Source organism: Balaenoptera physalus (genome assembly GCF_965194825.1).
Source record: "Balaenoptera physalus genome assembly, chromosome: 1".
Classification (NCBI taxonomy): domain Eukaryota; kingdom Metazoa; phylum Chordata; class Mammalia; order Artiodactyla; family Balaenopteridae; genus Balaenoptera; species Balaenoptera physalus.
Window position 1 is genome coordinate 114,411,218 of NC_138882.1, and position 21,393 is coordinate 114,432,610.

The window sequence follows — 21,393 nt, forward strand, 5'->3', positions numbered from 1 at the left end:
CAACCATTCTGTCTCACCTCTTAGTTCATCCTGACCTTTCCTCATACCTCTCACACTGAATTGAGACTACTAGGCTGGAACTTGGTCAATTTCATACCCACATCTAAAAATTTTTCTATATTTAAACTTATTTTCATCACATTATTTTGAAGTTAGTGACTCTTCTCTTATCCAAGGTGAATTCCTTTATCTATACTCTGGATCTTAGCTCTTCCCTTTCAGGACTCTTCTGTGTTTTCAGTCTCTTCTCTATTGGCTTACAAATTCAAGTGAAAGTATCTCTTACTTCCTGAATATATGGGGTTCTTAAATTTGGACAGCAACTGTGGATATCAGGGATGTCTGTCTGGTTCCAAGTTTCAAATAAAAAAGAGTTTAAACAATAAGGGATTTATTTGAAAATCTACAAGAATATATTCCATTCCTTAGTTGGCATAGCTAGAATTCAGAGAGCAAAGGATACCTGTATTTTTCACTTTTTAGTTTTTAAATGGTCCATACTTTTGACCAGATTTAATAGCTTTATTTATTTATTTATTTTTATTTTTTGGCTGCGTTGGGTCTTTGTTGCTGTGCTCAGGCTTTCTCTAGATGCGGCGAGCGGGGGCTACTCCTCGTTGCGGTGTGCGGGCTTCTCATTGCAGTGGCTTCTCTTGTTGCAGAGCACAAGCTCTAGGCGCACAGGCTTCAGTAGTTGTGGCACGTGGGCTCAGTAGTTGTGGCTTGCAGGCTCTAGAGTGCAGGCTCAGTAGTTGTGGCTCACGGGCTTAGTTGCTCCGCAGCATGTGGGATCTTCCCGGACCAGGGCTCACACCCGTGTCCCTTGCATTGGCAGGCGGATTCTTAACCACTGCGCCACCAGGGAAGTCCCACCACCAATATTTATAAAAAGGTCATAATATTTTCAGCCTCACAGAAAAGAATGGATAAATATATACATGTACTCCCAACCCAACTTTTGTGAATCTTAACTCTTTGCTATTTTTGTTTCATGTAGCTTTTTCATTATAAGCAAAAAAACATTATAGACATTACAGAGTTGAGGTCCCTGTTCACCTCCAAACCCCATTCCCCTGACTTCTTCCACAGAGGTAACCCTAGTGTGACTTTGTTGTATTATCATCATACATTTTGTACATTCACATGTTAACCAAAAAATCCACAAACAATACATCATAGTTCATCTATTGTAAGAGGCACACTGTTTTCACATTTTTAACATCTCTAAAATTATTATGTATTTTACAGTTGATGGTATACCATAGTTTCATGATATTTTTTCTTAGTGATTACTAAAATAACGGTACACCTTAAAACCTGTGGAATCTTACATTCACTGAAATATCGTAATCTTTTTCCATATACTTTATATGAATGGCACCACAATGTATATATCCTTCTACAGACTACTTTTGTTCATTATTATTCAAGACATATCTATGTTCATCCATGTGACTATAGTTCACTTTAAAAAATCTAATATATACTATTCTATTGTATAAAAATAGTATAATTTATTCATCCATTTTTTTAGTTGATAGACATTGAGGTTGCTTCCACCTAACACAATGTTGCAATGAACACCTTGGTGCATAGTTCCTTGGCAATATGTGTGAGAGTTTCTTTAAGATAAATAATTAGGAGCTGAATTGCTAGATATTTTCCAAAAGGTATTTCAAAGTTGAAGGTACTATGGTACACCTTCAATTTATTAAATCCTTTAAAAAAAAAAGTAGTACAGCAGCTGCACCAATTTACTCTCCCAACCAGAAATATGTATGAGTTTATTATACCACACCTTCACCCACACTTCGAGATGCAGTATAGAATAATAATAAAATAGTAACCTATCTAAGCCTCCCAGCGACCTATGATAAAGTAAGTGCCACAAACAAGGAACTGAGAGGTTAAGTAACTTGCCCAAGATCTCACGGGTTACTGTGAATGTAACCTGTTTGCATAATCTTTCTACCTAACCACTTTGCACTACTACTTCTGTCACGGTATTCAATTCATTGGGCCCTAGAGCCACAGTGTTTGGGTTCAAATTCTACCTCTACCACTTTCTACATGGGTGACGTTAACTTCTAATTCAGTTTCTTCATCTATAAAATGAGGATATTATTAAACTCTTATGATTGTGTGAGGAATAAATAAGTTATATACCTAAAGCACTTAGAAAAGTGTTTACACATAATAAATGCTCAGTGAGTTACTACAATATCATCAAATTTAAAACTTTTGCCAATCTAATAGTGTGACATGTTTGTAGCTTTACAACCTCACTGTAGTTTTAATTTACATTTTTGATGGCAGTGAGGTTAAGCAACTTTCATGTTTCATTGGATATCTGAGTTTCCTGTCCTTTACTTCTACAGATTCTTTGTCTTTTATTACTGGATATCGCCCCCCAACCCTGCCTTTTCTTATTGATTTGTGAGAGTTCTTTACAAATTCTGGATATTAATCTTTGTTATATTATTTGCAAATATTTCCCCAACCATTAGTCTTGTCTTTTTCACTTCTTTTTTTTTCTTTTTTTTTTTTATAATTTTCTTTTATTTTTTTTTTAAATTTTATTTATTTATTTATGGCTGTGTTGGGTCTTCATTTCTGTGCGAGGGCTTTCTCTAGTTGTGGCAAGCGGGGGCCACTGTTCATCACAGTGCGCAGGCCTCTCACTATCGCGGCCTCTCTTGTTGCAGAGCACAGGCTCCAGACGCGCAGGCTCAGTAATTGTGGCTCACGGGCCTAGTTGCTCCGCGGCATGTGGGATCTTCCCAGGCCAGGGCTCGAACCCGTGTCCCCTGCATTGGCAGGCAGATTCCCAACCACTGCACCACCAGGGAAGCCCTTTTTCACTTCTTAATTGATGAGTTTTATAAACACAAGGTTTTTATTTTAATGGACTTAAAATTTAGCAATCTTTTCCTGTAATAGTCATGCTTTTTTGCTCTCATTTTAAAACATTCTTCCCTACCATGAGACAACACAGAAACTATTTTCATATATTTTCTCTAAAAGTTTTACTTTTCACAATTGGGCCTTTAATCCATCTGGAATTTTTTTTTTTAATGCAGGTATAGTATGAGGCAGGAATCTAATTTAATTTTTTAATCAATAATCAATTCTCCATGAATCATTTTTTGAAGTTCGTTTTTTTTCTTAATATTTATTTATTTATTTAGGCTGCGCCGGGTCTTAGTTGCAGCATGTGGGATCTTCGTTGCGGCATGTGGGATCTTTTAGTTGCGGCATGCAGACTTCTTAGTTGCAGTATGCACTCTTAGTTGTGGCATGGAAACTCCTTAGTTGCAGCATGCATGCAGGATCTATTTCCCCGACCAGGGATCGAACCTGGGCCCCCTGCATTGGGAGAGCAGAGTCTTACCCACTGGACCCCCAGGGAAGTCCTCCTGAAGTATTTGTTTTTAAAATTAAATCAGTATACCCTTAATGTGGATTCACCATTTTTTGATATTTTGCCACCATTGCTTTATGTCTCTCACTTGAGAGATTTTTTTGCACTGAACTATATATCCTAGAGTAACTAGTAATATAACCACAAGTAACTATCAAATTTAAGAAATCTAAAATTGATACGATATTACTGTCTAATACACAATTCACATATAAATTTTATTAATTATTCCAATAATTTCTTTATGGAATTTTCCTTCTTCTGATCCAGGATCACTTACTGCTTTTAGTTATCATGTCTCTTTAGTCTCCTTAATCTGGAACATCTTCTCAGCTTTTCTCAGTCTTTCATGACAGTGACATTTTTGAAGAATAAACAGTTGTTTTACAGAAGACCAACCTGAGCTTGTCTGATGTTTCCTCGTGATTAGTTTCAGGCTATTCATTCTCAAGAGGCATACCACATAAACAGTGTTGTACCCTTCTCACTATATTACATATGAAACACATGATGTCAGTTTGTCCAGCACCTTAATTATTGATTCTTCCATCCTTTGCCCTGATTTGTAATGCCACCTGTTACATTATGAAGATTCCATTGTATGCATGTTTGCTTAAGAGTCTCTGTTCTGTACCACTGATCTTTTTGTTTATTCCTATACCAATATCACATTGACTTAATTAGTATAACTTTAGAAGTCTTGTTATCTATAGACATGTTCTCTACCTTGGTCTACAGCTTCAAAAGTGCCTTGTTTGTTCTTGGACATTGGTTCTTCCACATGATTTTAGGGTCAGTTCATTAAGTTCTACCAAAAATTTTGCTGGGATATTGATTGGAATTGTACTGAATGTATAAACTATTTCGGGGAAAACTGACACCTTTATGTTAGGTTCCCTTCCAGAAAAATGGTATACACCTCATTAGTTAGATCTTCTCTTAAGGCTTTCAAAGAACCTTTATTATTTTCTCCATTGTATTAAGTATGTCTTTTTAGTCTGATATTTTGACATCTGGGGCATTACTGACCCTAGGAAGATTGGCCCTCCCAGGGCTAACCAATTCCCAGAGATTAATAAACTTTGCACATGGGAGTGCACCTTTCATACACAAACTAAGTAATCCAGAGCCCACTCCCCATTCCTCTATCTGGCTCTTACACACCGGGCTAATATTCTCCTGTCCTAATCACCCCAGGACCAGGTACTAGACCACTCAGGACAGTCTTACACTTCTGCCAACTGAGATTATTCATACTAGCCAATCCGAAGCCTGAATACCCTACCTCAACCATTTATTCCCACAGAAGCCACAGTAAAACCTCTTGTTCATATTTTCTTCCCAACTCCCTCTGCCTTCTGAACAACCCTGATACTTCCCTGTGTGGTCCCTCTACATGACATGTCATGTCTCCTATTTCTAGTAATCTGTGAGTATAAAAACTTCTTCATTTATGACAGCCATTTCCATGTCTATCTTGCCATACCTGATTAAAACAAATCCTGAGTACATTTTTAAACCTCCATTAAGATTGTACCTATCTTCTGTAGATTTTTTCAGATTTAACTTATAGTTATTTTAATTTTTTATTGAGTGAAGTGCTCACATCTTAAGTGAATGAATTTGTACATATGTGTGTACCCACATAACTACTATCCAGATCAAATATAGAACATTTCCAGCACCCAAAAGGCTCCCTTGTGCACCCTCTCAGTCAATACTCTTCACCTAAAAAGGTAAACACTATTTGGACTTTTAACACCATATATTAATTTTGCTTATTCTTGATTTCTTAAGGAAATACACAGTATTCTTTTGCATCTGGCTTCCTTTGTTTAACATCTGTAATATCTGTCCCTGTTGTTAAAGAACTATAGTTGCTCTTTTTCACTGATTCATATATTTCAGAATATGAATGAATATATTTATTAATCCTGTTGTTGATGAACACTTAGCAATTATTAATAAAGCTACTTTGAGCATCCTTGCACATGTCTTTTGATAGATACAGGTCTTCATTTCTGTTGGAGTGGATGCTGGATCATAGGGTGACTTACGTTTAGATTTAGTAGATACTGACAAATAGTTTTCCAAAGTGGTTCTACCAATTTATACTCCTACTATAAATATATTTGAATTCCAGTTGCTCTACAAATTCAAAACTTGATACTGTGAGTCTTTTTCATTTTAGCCACCATGTACCATAATGGGACTGTTCCTTTCGTCATCATCGTTTTGATTATTTTATTTTTTTGTGGGGAAATTTCTAATGATTGATTGAATACCTTTAATGGCTAAACAACTATTAAGGTTTTCAATTTATTTACTTAAAACATTCATTTATTTAATTATTTATTTGGCTGCACCGGGTCTTAGTTGTGGCACGCGGGATCTTTGTTGCCACATGTGGAATCTTTAGTTGCGGCATGCGGGGGTCTTTAGTTGTGGCATGTGGGATCTTTAGTTGGGGCATGCGAACTCTTAGTTGCAGCATGTGGTATCTAGTTCCCTGACCAGGGATCGAACCTGGGCCCCCTGCATTGGGAGCGCAGAGTCTTAGCCACTGGACTACCAGGGAGCGCAGAGTCTTAGCCACTGGACCACCAGGGAAATCCCCAAGGTTTTCAATTTATGCTGAAGTTAGTTTTGTTAAACTTAATTTTGTTGGGAAATCATTTATTTAGTCTAAGTTTTCAAATGTATTATCCTAAAATGGTTCATAGTACTTGGTCTTATTTCTTAAATCATAGCTGAATCTGTAACTTACGAGTTCCTTTTCAATTCCAATATTGGTTTTTATGCCTTTTCTCTTAGATTAATCTTGTCTGATGCCCATTCCCTTGGTCACTGTGAAAAGAACCAGATTTAGGTTTTGGGGATTCTCTATTGTTTCTTTGTTTTCTATTTCACCCTTATCTTTATTATTTAATTACTTCCATCTTTCTTTTGATCAAGCTTTCTTTTATGTCCTTTTCCTGACTACATAAATTGAATGTTTTAGCTCATTCACATACTAATTTTATTATTTTTTTAATAAATTTATTTATTTTTATTTATTTATCTTTGGCTGCGTTGGGTCTCTTGCTGTGCGCAGGTTTTCTCTAGTTGCAGCGAGCAGGCTTCTCATTGTGGTGGCTTGCTTCTCTTGCTGCAGAGCACAGGCTCTAGGTGTGCGGGCTTCAGTAGTTGTGGCACGTGGGCTCAGTAGTTGTGGCTTGCGGGCTCTAGAGTGCAGGCTCAGTAGTTGTGGCCCACGGGCCCAGCCGCTCCGCGGCATGTGGGATCCTCCCGGACCAGGGCTCGAACCCGGGTCCCCTGCATTGGCAGGTGGATTCTTAACCACTGTGTCACCAGGGAAGTCCCTCACATACTAATTTTAATACATGCACAGGAGACTAAAAATTTTCTTCTGAGAATATCTTTGGCTGCAGCCCACAAACTGCAATATTTTTTATATCACTCAGTTCTAAGTCTTCTAATTTTCATAATTTCTTCAATGGTCCATGAGTAGCAAGAAGGATGATTTTAAATCTTCAAACATACATGATTTGGGGGTGGGGGGGCGGGGTTGTTATATATAACTTAATTATACTGTGGTCTGAGAAGGTGATATGTATGACACAAATATTTTTATCTTTGTTAAAGTTCATGCTTTCTGGCAGAGTGAGGTAACAAATTATAAATGTTCTACGAGTGCCTGAAAGAATGTGAATTCTCAAATTGTTGGCTACAGGGTTCCATACATACATCCATTAGATCAAGATTATTAATCACTCAACTCTTCAGCTTCTTACTTTTTTGTTTCTTAATCTCACAATTCTAGTAAATGTGTAAAAGTGTTCCCTGTATGATTACAGATTTGTTCATTGAAATTTTGTTTTCTTTAAGTATTTTGGGACTAAATTATTAGGTAAATAGAAGTTTAGAATCTTTATAGCTTCCTGCTTAAGTGCTACCTAAACATTATATATATGAGTTCTTTTTAACTCTAGTAATGCTTGTTGCACTTAGAACTATTCTGTGTGATATTAATATAGCTATATCTACTTTGTTTTGGTGACTATTTGCCTGAAACATTTCTTTTCATCCTTTTGAGTTCATCTTTTCTGTGTCCTTATGTGGTTTTCTTTTTCTTTTCTTTTTTACAACATTGTGTTTAATTTCTGCTGTACAGCAAAGTGACTCAGTTATACATATATATATATTTTTCATATTCTTTACCATTATGGTTTATTACAGAATATTGAATATAGTTCCCTGTCCTATACGGTAGGACTTTGTTGTTTATCCTGTGTCCTTATGTTTTAAGTATGTCTCTTATAAACAGCATAAAGCTCAACAACCTCCGCCTTTATACTGGCTTTTTAATCCATTATGATTAATCATCACCAAAAAAAAGTCTTTGCAAAGGTTTTGATCTTTCATTTTCAGAATGCCAATCTTCATTCTAGCTCTTCAAAAAGTTCCAAGCGTCTTCATGTCACATCTCTACCTAAAAATCTCACTTGCCTATTTATCCTCTCCAGGTTAAAACACAAATCTTTTGGCATAAAACACAAAGCTATTTACAGTCTGGAACAAGCCTGTCTTTTTCCTCAAATCCTACTACACCTGCCCATTTATAAGTACACAAAACTCCTAGTGTTCTTCAGAAATGATGTTCTTTTATACTTCTATGACTTTGCACATGCTGTCCAGAACGTGTCCATCCCTACTTATTCACCTTATGACAGCGTAGTCAATACCCTACCCTAAAAATCATCTCTTGTATAAGTTCTACAGAGAGAAATAGTCGCTCTTTCTCTGTACTTTTTTTTAGCTACATTGTAAGGCTTGTCTTCATGTATTATTATCTTGTTATTTTAAATTATCATGTATAAAAAGCTCATCTGAGTAAGTAAAGTCTGAATTTCAGAATATTTAATCACACAGTTTACATTTGCAATAGCTACATTTGTTAGTGTTTATTATTTACAAAGCACCTTACATTTCTTTTTTCATTTATTCCTCACATCAAGACAATATCATCTTGACTTAATAGATGAACAAACTGAGGTTCAAGAAGGTTAAATAGTTTCCCCAAGGTAACGAAGTCACTTAGAGGTAAAAGCTGGCTGTTTGACTCCAAAATCTAACCATTTCCACTAAGTAATACTGCCTACTAAATATATATTGTAACCTGAACTATACTAACCAAATACTGCTGAGAAAATGTTCTTCCAAACTCATTTTAATGAAAAAATGACATAGAAGGGTTTATGAGCAGTTTTTAGAAGTTTAAATACACACACAAATATTTATCTATGTATGACAACTTTTCAAAAAACACTTTCTTCATAACATTATTTATATCATAGTATAAATTTTTAAAAAATATTTTTGTTGCCAGAGAAGATAAAAATGCAAATTATGATTTTACCCTGTGTAAAAGCTGCTATAATTACATTATTATATTGTAAAATCTCATTAAACTAAAAAATTTTTCATCTTTATTAGTTTAAAAGTTAACATTCAAAGTTAATGGTTATATGGTCAAAGCTAACTAGAAAACTTTATCTTAAGATATGATTTATACAAAATAGATATTTTTGCATTACTTATGTATTCCTAAAGGGAGACCCAACCACACTTTCTCATGAATTTTATTTAATTTCAGAAATAAGTATCATTTCATTGATAATCATTATCGGGCTTTAAGGAATTAATCCCAATTCAAAATGCCAATACCATAAAGTCCACACATGAAATTTTTAATCAAAAATTTTAAAAAATTAATGGACAGAAAAGAACATTAAATTTTCTACTGCCAAATTTCTGAAATTTTTTCACTTCAAAAACTAAGTAGAATTTTAAACAGATACTATATTCTTTGTTTCTCCCCTAAGAAAACAATTATTTGTTTTAAAAACACATACCTCTTTCCTTGTTTACTTTGTTCAAGTAAGTCTACCTTCAGCTTTATACATTCCTCTTGGGACTTCTGCAAACTCTGTTCCTTTTCAGTCACCATTTTCTGACTCTGCTCTAATTTATCTTCTGCCTCTCTATAAAACAAAGATACTTTTAAAGGCTGTTGAAGAGATTATTTCAGGTAGGCAATAATAGTTCAACATCAGGAATTCTATTAGTTTAAATCACTGAGTTAAGAGAAACATATATTTAACAAGAGAAAGAGAAAAGGCATATTCATCACTTGTGAACTATTAGTTTTCATAAGGAATAAAAGGATACTTCTATCAGATGATAAATATATCTGAAATAAAAGATTATATCCTATTTAATGATCAGAAACATTTCAGAAGCTAGATAAGTATGACTGTTATCACCACTATATCCACTGATTTTTCTGACAGTTGCAAAAAGCTAAAATGAAAAAGTAGTAAGTATAAATTTTGGAAAGGAAAAACAAAATTCTTTTTTTTGCTGATAATATCATTAGCTACCTGGAAAATCCCAGGAGAATCAAAATAAAAATTAGAATTAATTAAAGGTATGACAAATAGTCCAATTACAAAATAATTATAGTATTATACAAAAAGCAGTAGCCTTCCTATATACTATCAATGAACAGAACAAGAACAAATTCACAACAACCAAAAATATAAAATACCTAGGAATAAACTTAACATATATATTACAAAGAAAATTATGAAATTCTGATGGTCATGAGAGATGACTTTAGTGTGCATCAGAATCATCTGCAGGACTTGTTAAAACACAGATTGCTGGGTCCCACCTCCCAGAGTTTGTGACTCCGTAAGTCTGAGACAGAAACTGAGATCTGCATTTCTTACAAGTTCCCAGATGATGCTCATACTGCTGGTGCCAGAACTACTCTTTTGAGAATCACTAAAATGGAGCAATATGCTATTTAGTATGCATATATTTCTCATTTTATTCATAGCAGAAGAGTAAGATAAATTATAAAGTGCCTGATTCCTTGTATTTTATTTCTTGAACTCCCATTGAAGTACTGAGTACATATTACTATGTAGGGCAACAAACGAACTAGTTCATATTAATGAAAACACATAAATAAGCATCTCAGCTTAGATTTAGTCTTTTTTAGCCCCTATATACTGCATGTATCCTGCAGCCAAGAGGAGTTATGATGGACTGAAAACAGAATCAACAAGTTCTAACTAAGACAGTCTATACACCAACATGGATTTATTGGGGTGGGGGACAAATTTTAACAAGATACGTCAAAAAGTAAAAGTAGAAAATAAATATTTTAAAGCTGTAAGTTTTACCTCAAAACTTTATCTTGGGCTGAAACTTCTGCTTCCAAATTTATAATCTGTTCTTCTAAGATTGGTACATTGGCTGCCTGTTGTTGAGCAGATTCAAGCACAGAAACCTAAAACAAAAAACTTTTAGAGCACTTTCTTCACAAAATAAATTAATCGACTTTGTCCTTAGTTTCTTTTACCATCTGACAGGGGTTCAGTAGAACTCCCCAGTCATTGTTCAATTGTGAAGCTCATCTTATCTATAAATTTATGTGGGCATGTCATTATCACAAGCCAGTCTCAGCATGTAAGTTCCTGCCGTTACCCTCAACTTAACATCCCAAGATAACTGGTTAGTTATTTGGGGAAAAAAAGAGAACCTCTACAGACTAATTTAAAGATAAATTTATCTAAAAAAATAAATTTCACATACATTAGAAAATTAAATTTCAAAGACCAAATCATTTAAAATCACATAAAAATACTTACTGAACCTTGTTATTATTTAAAACCTAATTTTAGAATACATGCTTACTACAGAAAACCTAGAAAATACAGAAAAGCATAGTAATCCTACAACTTGGAATATGAAGAGTGTAGGATGGTAGAAATCCACAACCTAAATGGTGTCTGGAAAAGAATACCAGTAAGAGAACTAATTATCCCCCAAAAAAGGAAGCATGAGATAATAGTACAGGGCACGGATGAGGTCCAGGATAGAAAACTTGGGATATAGTTCTAACTCTGTTGATAAGTCCCTCCTTTTCCTATTCTCAGAACACCAAGAGTCACACGATGGCCTACCAAGAAGAGATAGAAAGTTATTATTATTATCTGCAGAATTGAACAGGAAAGGTTTGAGACTCTTGAGACATTACATGGAATGGTGAGCAGGGATGAGGAAGAGGTAAAAACAAAGAGATTAATAAGGAACAGTCAGCTTCTAGTTTCCTACCCCACCTCATTTGGGGCTACCCCATAGGTAAGAAATCAAAGGATTCTTTGCTGGAGAAACTCAAGAGCTACAAAGAAAAAGACCTCACATATGGATGTTGGATGGGGGAAGGGAGATGTCTCCCTACAAAAGAGCCATCTTCTCAACCATCACCAACAAATGAAGCCCAATGGACAACAAACTTCACCTTTGCACAGAGAGCTTCCAAAGAGCATTTAAGTGCCTTCCCTTAAATACAAATAGCCAAAACACCAATATCTGAAAGCTTCTATCACAAAAGTCAGAGGTCAAAACAAAAGAAAAAAGCAACTGGCAGCAGCCAGGCAAACATATACGCACACACAAACACACAGAATCATTAAATCTTCAGAGAGCTATGAGAAGATACTGCATCAGGATGTTATTAAATATAAAACAATCAGAGAACATGAAAAAGCTCCGGAAAATGAAAAATTATGAAAGCCAAAAATAAAAGATTCAATAGGATGACAATGTTGAGGAAATCACAGAAAAAGTATCACGGGAAGACAGAGATGGAAAATACCAGGAAAAAACTTGAAAGCTTTAGAGTACCAATCCAGGTTAGGAAAGATAGAAGAAAGAAAACAGAGTGAAGAAAATTATCAAAGATTACATAAGAAAAATTTCAGGGACCAAAGGACATAAGATTTCAGCCTAAAAGGGTCTTCATGTACCCAGTACAATAAATAGCAGAGGTCTATTCCTAAAAGCATAAATGGAAAAACAAATGAAAAAATATATTACACACTAGGACAAGTAATTCACAATGGCATCAGACGCTTCAGAAACAAACTGGAGGATAGAAGACAAGAAAGCAATGTCCTAAACATTCTGAGGTAAAATAATTTTCAACCCAGAATTCAATCAAGTGTGGGGGAGAACTTAAGACATTTCAGACAGACAAGGAAGCTACTAGAAAACATGCTCCAACTAAAGAGAGAGTAAACCAAGAAAAATGACATGGGATCAAGGAAACAATAGACCCAACCTAGAAGAACATCAAAGAGAAGTCCCAGGAGAGCAGCTGGGCAGCAGGTCTGAAGGGCAATAAGCTCAGAGAGAACAAGATGCCAGTCTCCAGAAGTGTAACTACTGTACAGACACTGCTAAAAGGTAAATTATGAATATGTTGATCGGTACAATGGGGAATTTCAGCAAAAGTTTTCCAATAGTGGCACATATGCAACAACAAAGCTGAGACCTGCCCTGGAAAAGGCAGCCTCCCTAAAAAATATTTTATTAGGCAATTTAGAAAATGCTGAGATGGGAAGTAAAACACAAATATCTGTCTTACTGCCTAGAATAAACACTGGTGTATTTACATGCTCAAAGAAAGGAACAAAATGCTAATAGTTCAGTAATTATTAGCAAAACTCTTTTAACATCTCTTAGACTTTAAATAATTAAGCTTCTATGACTTTAAAAAGAATCTACAGTTGATTAAAAAATTAAAATACAATTAATAAACAGAAAAGGTAAACAGACACATCAAAAGAAATCTAAATGACAAACACACTGAAAAGGTAAACTTCATAAGATATCAAGAAAAACAAAATATTTTTCCCTCAAAGATATTTAAAAATATAGATATGTTTAAAAAAGAAAAAAGAATACTGAATGTAGACAGAGTGCAATAAATGCCTGAAAAAATTATTTCCATGTGATTTGACCACTCTGGAAATCTATCCTAGAAATAATCCCAAACACCAAAAAAGTTTTATGTTCACTGCAGCAGTTTTTCTCCTTAGGCTCAATAGTACTTTGTTTTGTTTGAAAAGTACGAAAGAAAAATAAAGACCTCCCATAACTCTACTACTTAAAACAATACATCTGAAAAGTAAATAGTGAAAGTTTCACTATGACCCTCCAATCGTTTCCAAAGTTATCAACAATATTGTGGAGCAGTCCTTCTGTCCTTATATTGATATATGTCATATGTATATCTATATAGATACACACACATAGACACGTGCTCATTTTATAAAAAACAAAACAGATTATTGTGTGTGTGCATGTATGTGTATGTGTTTTGCTCTGTAATGTTTTTCTACCACTAAATATTTTAGGTAAGTTTTTGAGTGTTGACTGTGCAGATACTATTCTAAGTGCCTCTACATATATCATTTAAACCTTACAAAGTTCTATAAAAGTCAAACAACTTTGCATTTACCTTAAAAAAAAAAAGCTTAGTAGCAATCCATTATATGGATATATCATAATTTACTTTACCATGTCTCTGTTATTGGACATTTTGGTTTCTTCTAATTTTTTGTATACCAATCATACAGAAAAATATAGGAAACCACTTAAACAGGGAAGTTATTAATTAGATTATGGTATACTCACATAAGGAAACATAATGCTACCATAAAAAATGATTGTTGGCGACTTCCCTGGTGGTCCAGTGGTAAAGAATCTGCCTTCCAACGCAGGGGACACGGGTTCGATCCCTGGCTGGGGAACTAAGATCCCACATGCCGCAGGGCAACTAAGCCCATGCGCCACAACTATTAAGCTCGTGAGCCTCAATGAGAGAGCCCGTGTGCCACAAACTACAGAGCCCATGCACCCTGGAGCCCCGCGTGCCATAACTAGAGAGAAGCCCAAGCGCCACAACTAGACAGAAACCCGAGCAGACTGTGTACCATAACGAAAAGATACCGCATGCCTCAACAAAGATCCCGTGTGCCACAACTAAGACCTGATGCAGCCAAAAAAAAAAAAAAGGAAAATAAATAAATAAAATAAATAAATATTTAAAAAAAGAAGTCACATTAAAAAAAAAATTATTGGAAAAGCTACATAAATGCATCCAAAACTGCTTAGACTATGTAAGAAGTATAAAACAATTCCAGGGAAAAAAAACTATTCAAACATGTAATATTTAACTACGTAATAAACCAATAAAAGCAGTTTCTAGATGGTGGAAACTGGGTTATCTTTCTCCCTTTTCTTTTTTCTATTTTTGAAGTTTTCAGCAATGAGAATGTATTATTTTAAAAAGGAAGATAAGTAAGCTATATATTTCCTTTGTACACGAAGTAAAACCACACAAACTGATAATCTTAAGATTTTAAGAAGTTCTGACTTATCTAAATGCATAGGCTATACAAGTTCCCCTAAATAATTTTCAGATATTAAATTCACATAAAACTGATTCTATAACATGTTGATACTATATCATAATAAAAATTATTATACATAACACATTAAGGCAATACAAGGAATATTTTTCCAATTATAAATCTTAAGATGATTACAATTATTTTCTGTTGGCATAGTCACCATTTCAAGAAACATACTTTTGCTCTTGACTGTGTCAATTCAAAGTGGACAGATTCTATTTTAGTCATTAAAGAATGATTCTGTGAGACCAAACAAGCATTCTGTTGCCTAAGTTTATTAAGTTTCTCTCGAAGACGTTTGATTTCCTGATCCACAGGGGTAGAAGATGAAAAAGACATCTGAAAAATGAAAAAGAACAATTTATTTTGAATTATTTCATTAAGCATTACATGTAATTAATGGAAATAATGAACAATTATCAATAAAATGACTAAGTAGCTCAGAAAAATGGGTTAAGATACTCAAGTCAGTGTTGGTGAGGATATGAGACAATCAGCACTCTTTCCTCCACTGCTGGTGAACATGTACATAAATAAGTTCAGCCTGGAAAAGAGTCGTACACTTTGGAAAAGTTCTTGGTATTATCCAGTAAAGCTGAACATGCTAAGATTCAACAATATTACTCCTGGGTATAAATCTGATAGAAACTTTTACACTTTTGTACCTGAACATTAAAGACATAAAAATGATAAGAAATGAAAATGTCCACAAACAAAATGGATAAATTATTATTTAACCGTTTGTATATTTCTATTATACTCTTTTGAATGTATATTTTACAATAAATTATTTTAACTTTCATGGGAGTTGAGGTTTTCAAAACATGATTTAATTTTATTTTTTTGAATAATATATTTATGCAATTCAGTCAGAATTATATATTTTAAAAAAGTACATACAGAAGTATCATTCCCATCTTTAGTAGATAGGTAACCATTTTTACAAGTTTCTTGTTTATAAATTTTTATATAACATCAATCAGCAAAAAATAGGAAATTCCTTATATAGGAGAGTCATTAATTAAGTTAGGATCTTAAACCTAGTCTTCTAGTGTTTCCATACGCATATACAAGCAATACAAATTACCCACCCCGCCCCCAATAGCTCCTAATACAAAACCAGAAGAGTATGTATGTTGTTCTGCACCTTGCATTTTTCACTTGAACAACATATCCTGGCAATCTCTCCACAATCAATTCAGTGAGAAACTCCTATTCTTTTTTTTTTTTAAACCCCCTTAGCTGCAGTTTCTATTGCATGCTTATTCAACCAACTAGACAAATGAGATACTTCTAGTCTTCTGTTATGACAAACAGTGCCTTGTTTTGTACTTATGCAGGTACTTTTCCAGAAATGGGATTTCCAAGTTAAGGGTAAACGCATTGTGGTTTTGGTAAATGTTACCAAATGCCTGTCCACCGAGGTTGTATCACTTTGCATTTCTACCAGTAATGTATGAGAATGCCTATTTCCCCCTAATATCACCAACAAAATAGTGTCAAAAATCTAGATGTTTAATAATCTGGTAGTGAATTTCTCTTATTATGACTGAGATTGAACATCTTTTTATTTGTTTTAATTTCCTTTTCCATTCATGTCTTTTGCCCATATTTCCCATTGGGTTGATGATTTTTCCTTATTTCTAGGAGCTTTTTACATATCAAAGAGATTAGTCCTTTATCTTTAATAGGTATTACCAATATTTTTCCCCCTCTGATTTGTCATGTAACTTGTGATTCTGCTTAGGGTAAAACACAATGATTTCAATGAAGGCATATATATAATAAAAACAATCAGCAATTTGAATTAGGGTAGAGATCAAATTTCCCAAAATTACATAATCTTTGTAGACATGGAATTTGAATTCATTTTCTAAAATGTAGGCTCAGATAGCTTCATCAAGCAGCTTCCTTACAAAAAGAAAATCTCTCAATTGCTGGCTTTCTGAAGTGGGAAGAGGAAATTTTTATCAAGAAAGAGTATGATGTACATATGCAACCATATGTATATATGCATGCTGCCAATGGGGTAATAAAAAATAGGAGGAAGAGGGTGGAAAAGGAGATAAAAGGGTTGAGTAAGGAAGAGGAGTATACACAGGGAGATAGATAATACGGTCAAATAAAAAAGAGGAAGAGAGAGTGAGCTCAAGACCAGGAAAGATGTCTAATATCGTCCACAAAATTTAGAGATAATGAATGGAGCACCTGATCCAGGCTAAACAGTAAGTACACTTTAACCACTTAATAAGCCATGATTACCTATTACATACATGGTACAGTACTAAAATCAAGGGGGTACAATTTACTTGAGAAAACAAGATATTTAATTGCAAAAAGGTAATAAATATAGAAGTTTTAAAATAGAGTAATACACCAAAATAACTACTCTCTTGTTAGGACAGAACAAGAACCATTATATTTAAATTCAAAGAGTCTGGAGTACTAAAAACTATGGAAAACATGAATAAGGTATTTGAAGAAAAAACTCAAAGAAAAAGTATTTTAAGTAGACAAGTCTAAAACTAAAACTACTTTTAAGTAGGCAGGTCTAAAAATAATAACCTTATCTCTTGGCTTTTTTTGAAAATCAGTACCACTATTGGGCATTTTACAAACTTTTTTATAAGGTGAGTAATTCAAAAGTCCAAGCTGGCTAGGCTGAGAAAGATCTTCCAGAACGAGCCTTTCAGACCTTGAGAGACTAGAGGCATAATGAGAATTTTCACTTGGACTAACACTAGAAAAAAAAAGAAAAAATACATTTTAGTTCTTAGGTACTTTAAGTATTCACTCTAAATTTCTATACATTAAATAAGAAAACAGAAAGAAAAGCACCTGAAACGTTGCTGAAAATCAGATTCCAGAAATGAACTTAAGGCACTTCAACTAAATTTTTAAATAAACCATAATTAATTTTAAACTAGCAATCTATGTTTCTGGAGCCTCAATGCTAGGATTACTTAAGATTCAAAAAACAGTCATAATAATAAAAGATTAATTAAGCCTACACATATATTTTATACTCTGAGTCCTAATATATTTTTAAAATTTTATTTATTTATTTATCTTTATTTTTGGCTGTGTTGGGTCTTCGTTGCTGTGCACGGGCTTTCTCTAGTTGTGGTGAGCGGGGGCTACTCTTCGTTGCGGTGCGTGGGCTTCTCATTGCAGTGGCTTCTCTTGTTGCGGAGCACAGACTCTAGGCGTGCGGGCTTCAGTAGTTGTGGCACACGGGCTCAGTAGTTGTGGCTCATTGGCTCTAGAGCGCAGGCTCAACATTTGTGGCGCATGGGCTTAGTTACTCCATGGCATGTGGGATCTTCCCGGACCAGGGCCCAAACCCGTGTCTCCTGCATTGGCAGGCGAAGTCTTAACCACTGTGCCACCAGGGACTGAGTCCTAATATATTAAAAGTCTTAATATGTAAATGCTTCTCTAATAGTTCTTTTTCCTAAACTGAAAGGTATATTCAAATTATTTTTTAAAAAGTTATCGAACATTATTCTCTATTCTGGACACATCAGAAACACATCGTATAATAATGATATTCACACATTTTACATTCATAAATTAAAGTCCTACTCAGAATTGTACACATAATTTTACTCACTCACCTAGATAACTCTTCCCCTAAACTCTGCAAACTCCATTCTGTTATCTTCAGTTCATGTCTTAAGGAAGCAACATTTGCCAGCAAACTTTCTTCTTCATTGTCTTTATTATAGTAGTCTGAGGAACTAGATTCCATTTCCTAAAAAAAGAAATGAATTTCTTATACCTTGCCTGAAAGAATCTGTGGTGTCAGTCAAAATACTCTCACACTAATAAAATTTAACTCATTATTTTTCTATTTCAAATGTTGTGAAATCTTTCATGGTTAATTTAAAACAAAGCAAAACGAAACAAAACACCCAGCAACAATGGATTTCTCAGCGTGTTAAGCTATAATGGAAAGTTCAACAGAATTTCAGTGAATCAATTTTTCATTATAGCCAGGGACTAGTTATTAAAGTTCCCCTTTTCTAAGCATCTTTAATCTTCTAACAATTGTGTAAACTAAGTGTTTTTATTCCATGTTAAAGACGAAGAAACTAAGAATGAGACAAATAACTTGCTCAGGGTCACACAAACTGTAAATGGTGGAACAAATATTTGAACCTAGGTCATCAGGATCCAAAGATCTTTTAATTATGTCACACTGTAGTTTTCTTATTTATTATAGACTAATTTCAATATGAAGTGTTCAAACTTACATACTCATGTTACAGCTGTGAACATCTGACAAAACTGGTATCATTACAGTCATTCAAATTTTTTTTTTTCTGGCTGTGTTGGGTCTTTGTTGCTGCATGGGCTTTCTCTAGTTGCGGCGAGCGGGGGCTACTCTTCATTGTGGTGCACAGGCTTCTCATTGCAGTGGCTTCTCTTGTTGCGGAGCATGGGCTCTAGGCTCACGGGCTTTAGTAGTTGTGGTACATGGGCTCAGTAGTTGTGGCTCACGGGCTCAGTAGTTGTGGCACGCAGGCTCAGTAGCTGTGGCACACGGGCTTAGCTGCTCCATGGCATGTGGGATCTTCCCGGACCAGGGCTCGAACCTGTGTCCCCTGCATTGGCAGGCGGATTCTTAACCACTGTGCCACCAGGGAAGGCCTCATATTTTCTTAAAGGTAATTTATTACCACAGAAAGCTTATCCCCTTCTCCCATTCGCCATGGTTATAAAATTTAAAACCACACACTCACATTCAAATCACAACCACAGAGATCAAAATGACATTTAGCAGGTTAACTCACAGAAATATATGAAGAAAAGCTTTTGTTTCTTCAACTGATGGGTATCTCAAGGGTTGTGAAATTCTCTACTAAGTAGCTTTGCACATAAAAAATCATGATAAAGTACCGCATTTTACTGTTAATTAATATACATAATTATCATGAATTATTATTAACAATACAATTAAGATGAAGGCTTTATAATCTCTACTACTCCTATACATCTTCTTGCATAATCTTAAAATTACATTCTTCTTTCAGATCCTATTTACCTTTGTCATTGTAGCATCTCTTTCATCACCCTTCTAGAATTCTGACCACATCTCAAGCTCCAAAAGGTTAGGAGTCTTGTGTATTATATTCAGGACTCTAAGGCACTTAGTGAAACTCAATATTTTCAGTGACTAAATGATGATTACTAAACTGCCCTTCCTTCCCCTCATCTAGCTAAAATAATATGACAAATTCATTCCACACTCAAAATTTTTCAGATGTAGGGAGGAAGATTAAAAAGAAAACTCTCACCTTATTGGAAGAAACTGGCAGGAAATTAAATGAGATGCTATGGAATCTTAGTAGAGAAAATGTTTCTATCCTCTTTCCTCTTTTGTTTCCACAAATTTGCTTCTGCTTAAATGAGAAGACTCTCCCAAACACAAGTCAATGGTTCAGGTCCCCATTCTGCTTTCTTTTCAACATCTCTAGTTCCCTATAGGATGGTGAAAGAAAAAAGGGTTACGAACATTTAGGCAAATTCTAAAAAGCCATTCGACATTGTTTCAACTAAATCAGGTTTATGTCCAACATCTTCTGTATATTTTCATGTAAGAATTCTCTAACCCTTCTGAGGTATCAATGAAAACGTTTGCAATGCAAACATATTTTTATTTTCCTAGTAGGCCATTTATTATCTTTAAATAAAGATTCCTGGGACTTCCCCGGCAGTCCAGTGATTAAGACTCTGCGCTTCCACTGCAGGGGGCGCAGGTTGGATACCTGTCAGCGATACCCGCCTGCCGTGCGGGGCGGCCATTTCTTTTTTAAAAATAAATTAATTAATTAAATAAATAAAGATTCCTCCTCCCTTCAACTGACAGTAGTTATGAAGTCTAGCTTCATTGCCTGTACATACGCGGAAAAGCACATCATGCTACCAACAGACCCTGCCTTCTTCTGGCCCTAGTAACAATGCTTTTGTAGGTATACACACGCACACGCATCACACCGAAAAACAAGTGTTCATTATACTCCCTGTATGTAAAAAGATGGGCTGTAGTCGAAAAGTATTCCTCATTTTGGAAGGAGGTCATGGCTTTATATAGTATTGTCCTGTATCAAGAACGCTCAATTTAACAGAATTGGCCCTTCGTTCATCTGGAAGAAGTGGAGGAAAACATGACAGCTTCCTTTCCGATTTTTCGTCAACTAAAATACAACCCTGCGGAGCAGCGTGCGCAGCGAGGGCGAGAACCAGACGAAACGCATCCGAGCGTACCGACAGGGAAAGGAACAAAACTCCTTCAGGTAGGCCGGTTTCCACCCTCCAGGGGCAGTCGCTCACCACCCAAGTCATAGTTGTGAGAGAGACCCACCGACGACGGCGCACGCCGCGCTCTCCGCTGCGTTCGGAAACCTCTGACCCTCTCCCGGACCCCAAGCGTGGAACCTCCGACACACCACGAGGGAAACCAACGAACCCCAGCTGCGCCGAGTTCGAACCGCCGCGGGAGCCGTTGGGGACTCCCCGCCCCGCCGCAGCCCCGCCCGCCGCGAAGACTCTGCGTGAAGCGACGCCGGACGCGCGGGGCCTGTTGGGGATTGTGGTCTGCGAACGCGTCCGAGCCTGCCCACCCGGAACTACATT

The 21,393-nt window shown here is 35.5% G+C and overlaps 1 protein-coding gene across 9 annotated transcripts in view; it reads right to left on the bottom strand.

The window, feature by feature from the left end:
* The window catches only part of CCDC18 (coiled-coil domain containing 18), a 127,196-nt gene that overhangs the window by 105,006 nt on the left and 797 nt on the right, over window positions 1–21,393 (bottom strand). For 6 of the 9 annotated variants that reach the window (XM_082476251.1, XM_082476254.1, XM_082476249.1 and 3 more), the window contains exons 2-7: window positions 20,055–20,238; window positions 18,372–18,508; window positions 17,320–17,494; window positions 14,932–15,093; window positions 10,675–10,781; window positions 9,337–9,465 (exon numbers count right to left, since the gene is read on the bottom strand). In XM_082476251.1, the coding sequence (XP_082332377.1) occupies window positions 9,337–9,465; window positions 10,675–10,781; window positions 14,932–15,093; window positions 17,320–17,494; window positions 18,372–18,505 (707 nt within the window). In that variant the 5' untranslated portion in view covers window positions 18,506–18,508; window positions 20,055–20,238. Of the gene's footprint in view, window positions 1–9,336; window positions 9,466–10,674; window positions 10,782–14,931; window positions 15,094–17,319; window positions 17,495–18,371; window positions 18,509–20,054; window positions 20,239–21,024; window positions 21,048–21,121; window positions 21,385–21,393 lie in introns of those variants that run through there. The other 3 variants (XM_082476248.1, XM_082476250.1, XM_082476256.1) reach the window with 3 other exon arrangements.